The sequence below is a fragment of the Myotis davidii genome, unplaced genomic scaffold (assembly GCF_000327345.1).
Source record: "Myotis davidii unplaced genomic scaffold, ASM32734v1 scaffold135, whole genome shotgun sequence".
NCBI lineage: Eukaryota > Metazoa > Chordata > Mammalia > Chiroptera > Vespertilionidae > Myotis > Myotis davidii.
Window position 1 is genome coordinate 448,562 of NW_006289813.1, and position 4,069 is coordinate 452,630.

The 4,069-nt window shown below is 41.5% G+C and overlaps 1 protein-coding gene across 3 annotated transcripts in view; it reads right to left on the reverse strand.

Moving 5' to 3' along the window:
* The window catches only part of LOC102772382 (general transcription factor IIH subunit 2), a 32,159-nt gene that overhangs the window by 28,033 nt on the left and 57 nt on the right, over positions 1 to 4,069 (reverse strand). Inside the window, exons 1-2 of one of the 3 annotated variants that reach the window (XM_006762379.1) lie at positions 3,661 to 4,063; positions 1,164 to 1,251 (exon numbers count right to left, since the gene is read on the reverse strand). In XM_006762379.1, coding sequence (XP_006762442.1) covers positions 1,164 to 1,219 — 56 coding nt within the window. In that variant the 5' untranslated portion in view covers positions 1,220 to 1,251; positions 3,661 to 4,063. Of the gene's footprint in view, positions 1 to 1,163; positions 1,252 to 2,404; positions 3,004 to 3,660; positions 4,064 to 4,069 lie in introns of those variants that run through there. The other 2 variants (XM_006762380.2, XM_015563037.1) reach the window with 2 other exon arrangements.

Genomic DNA, 4,069 nt, shown 5'->3' on the forward strand with positions numbered 1-4,069 from the left:
CCCTCCCTCTCTCTCTCTCTCTCTCTCTCTCTCTCCCTCCCTCTCTCCCTCCCATTCTCTCTAAAAAAAAAAATCACTGGGGAAAAAAAAATCCTCAGATTAACAAAATCAAACAAACAAACACAAACAATAAAACCTGCAACCTTGCCCCGGCCAGTTTGAAGGGTCCCAGGTTCAATTCTGGTCAAGGGCATGTACCTTGGTTGCGGGCACATTGCCAGTAGGGGGCGTGCAGGAGGCAGCTGATTGACGTTTCTCTCTCATAGATGTTTCTAACTCTCTAACCCTCTCCCTTCCGCTCTGTAAAATATGAATAAAATATGTTTAAAAAAAACAAAAACCAAAAACAAAAACAAAACCTTGGCATATCAGGACAACACTCTCACCACCTGAACTACTGGGCTAGTGGGAAAAACAGTATGTTAAGTGAAAGGAAGCCGGACACAAATGACCACCTATTATTATATTATTACATTTACATGAAATGTCCAGAAAGGGCAATCTATAGAGACAGAACGTAGATTAGGTGTTGGCCAGGGCTAGAGGTATTAATTGAATTAATTGTAAGTGGGCAGGAGGGATCTTACTGGGGTGCTTTTAAAAATGTTCTAGGACCTGACAGGTAGCTCAGTTGGTTGGAGCGTTATCCCAGTGTAACTAGGTTGCATTCAATCCCCAGTCAGGGCCTATACAAGAAACAACTAATGAATGCACAAATGAGTGGAGAAAAACCGATGTCTCTCTCTCTAAAAATTTTTTAATGTTCTAAAACTGATTTGTGGTGATGAGTGCACAACTGAACAAATTTTCTAAAAATCACTCAGTTACACACTGGAAACAGCTTAATTTTAACATTTGTAAAATATACTTTAATTAAGTTGTAAAAAAATGTCTAGGAAGATGCCTGGCTGGTGTGGCTCAGCAGTTGAGAGTCAACCCAGGAACTAAGAAGTCGCCAGCTAGATTCCCAGTCAAGGCACATGCTCGGGTTGTGGGCTCGATCTCAGTGGGGGCTGTGTAGGAGGCAGCCAATCAATGACTTCCTCTCTCATCGATGTTTCTATCTCTCTATCCCTCTCCCCTCCTCTCTCTCTAAAAATCAATAAAAATATACTTTTAAAAAATGTCTAAAAAGAGAGACATTGTAATAATGCTCTACTCACCATGTTCTTTCATAGCCTCCTTCCCATCGCTTAGTTCTTTCAGGTTCTTCATCCATTTTTTCTTAAATGTATTATATTATTCAATATCCTATAAAAATCATTACATTGTAAATTTCCTAAAAGTATTTGTTTGTTGTTGAATAACATTTTTTTTAGATTTTTTCCCTTTATTAAGATATTACAAATGTGTCCTTATCTCCCCAATATCCCCCCATCCACCAACTCATGCCCTCACCCCCACCCCCTGTGTCTGTATCCATTGGTTATGCTTATATGCATGCATACAAGTCCTTTGGTTGAATGACATTTTTTATATAATTAAATTTGAAAAGTAAAGAGGGGGAAGTAAACATACAAAGTAAAAAAAAAAATCAGAATGCAAGATCATCTTATATTCTTTGAAATTTAGTCAATGATTGTTGTTGGGTGAAAAAAAATTTACAAAATCCTCATGGAACTTTTCACATCCCCAAGAAAGACTAAAAATATTTACACACAAATTTGGCACCAATAAAAGTACTTTTATAATTTTTTAAAAAACAAAATGCATTACAGATGTGTCATAGGACAGGACCATGGATTATGAGAAGTGAGTAGGGGTGTAGATAAAGCAAGATGAGCTACAACTAATGATTATTATAGCTGAGTGATGGATGTGGTGATTTATGGTACTACCTCTCCATCTCTGTGTATATGTGAATTGTTTCATAATCAAATTTTTAAATAAAATTTATTATTTATAAATGATAAATGCTTATGGCTCATAATTCAAAAAATGACACGCTATTAAACCTACACAGATATCTACTATTAAAAGGAAAAAAATTTAGTAATTCAATAAATAGGTTTCATCTGTATGACTGGATTAAGGGTGATTGGGTTTTTTTCTTTATTCATTTCTGTATTTTCAATACGAACCTTCATTTCTTGAATAATCAAGGATAAAACAGGTAGTAGGGGGACCTATTAACCATAACCAAGTAATAAACATCCCACCACACCCACACCTCCACCCTCTCCAATGAAATCTCCCTGCCTACCCCACACTCTCATTCTCAGCTTCCTTGGTGCATAAATGAAGGCTCAAAGGAATCCTAAGTGCCAAGACATTAAGGACAAAACAAATCCCCTCGCTGGCAGAGTCAAAGATAAATCTTTATGATGCGGACCATAACCAAGACCTTACCCTCCTTTTATACTATTGTTTCTAAAACAGACATTTAACGATTTGAAGAACTGACCTATAAATGGACTTTTGGAATTAAAATCTATTGACAAGTTGTACACTGTGTTTATGGCAACACTGTTTCCTGTGGCACCTGTAATAATTAGGTATTATTTACTAAGGCTCTAGGTCTCTCACTGAATCAACCACTCCACGGCACTGAAAGAGACTTGCTGCAGGAAATCTGGCGATCCACTTTAACATCTTGAAGTAGAGAAGTGACTTAATTCTAACTTCTGTACTGTTTCGACGGCTATGTTGATGCCCTTGTAGGTTTAATGATGTGTAGTAACGTAACATACAGTGAATGCATTGAACATTTTGATTCTCCAAGCAAGTGTTTTCAACATTTTTAAACTCCAATTCTTTAAAAAGTGGCTACTGGCATCCATCACATCAAGATGAATTTTACTTTTGTTACTGAATCCCCTGAAAGCTCTGACACAAGTGAGTAGGCACTGCAGGTGGGAACACTCCCGACTCTCTGCAGACAAGCACGTTTGTTTTCATTAGAGCTGCGCGCGATGGGAAATTGCAGGCACAGGACGGTGTGAATGAAGCCTCCCGAGACTGAAGGCGCTCGAAGGGAAGCTGGATGCTTACAACGCATCCTGGAGAAAGATGCACTTGATGCCTAGCCGGTTTGGCTCAGTGGAGAGTGTCAGCCTGCGGACTGAAGGGTCCCAGGTTCGATTCCGATCAAGGGCACGTACCTGGGTTGTGGGCACATCCCCAGTCGGGGGTGTGCAGGAGGCAGCTGATCGGTGTTTCTAACTCTATCCCTCTCCTTTCCTCTCTGTAAAAAAATCAATAAAATATATATTTTTTTAAAAATAAGTAAATAAGATTTGCTGAAATAAATGACTTTCCTGAACCTCTGAGCACTCTCCAACTATTAGGTATTAAGGGAGATAATATCCAAAAATATCTTAGAAGGCAAGTAAGCTGCCTTCATAACTCAATTTAATCTGGCACATATTTGGGCAATTAAAATATGCTAAATATATAAAATATTGGCTGATGTTTCTCTCTCATCGATGTTTCTAACTTTCTATCCCTCTCCCTTCTCTCTCTGTAAAAATAAATAAAATATATTTAAAAAAAAAAGAAAGATGCACTTGGTGACCCCTCAGGTCGGTCAGCTCCTGGAACTAACTTCCTAATAGCCCACCTTCTCAAAATATCACTAATCTGTTTCCTGGGAACCCAACCCCAGAAAAGCCCGCGTAAGCCTGTTGGCGTGCTTCCTGTCACAGGAGCGCAGACCGCTACCTGCCAACAGCTGCGACCTGCACCGACGCCCACGCCAGGAAGCTGGTCCTCAGGCCTGATCCCAGCAAGCGCTGTGAGGCAGGCTCGGGTGACCACTGTCCTGTTTTCAGCTGCGGAACTCGAGGATCGATAGTTCGTCACTCCCTCGAGGCCACCTGGCTGGAGGCAGGTCGCAAACTCGAATCCAGGGTCCCAATCCCCAAAGCTCGCGCTCTGCGGTAGGGACATTCCCCAAGATGTTCCCCCGCAGCTCCCACACGGTAACGGCCCTCCTCTTCCGCACGCTCCCTCACACCCCCATTCCCCATGACGCCGGTCAGGCCATTCAGCCTCCGGCCCGGGGAGTGAAGGCCCTTCGCGCCGCCAGCCGCCCCAGGCAGCCGGCCCACGCCTCCGCTCCCCGCCAGCC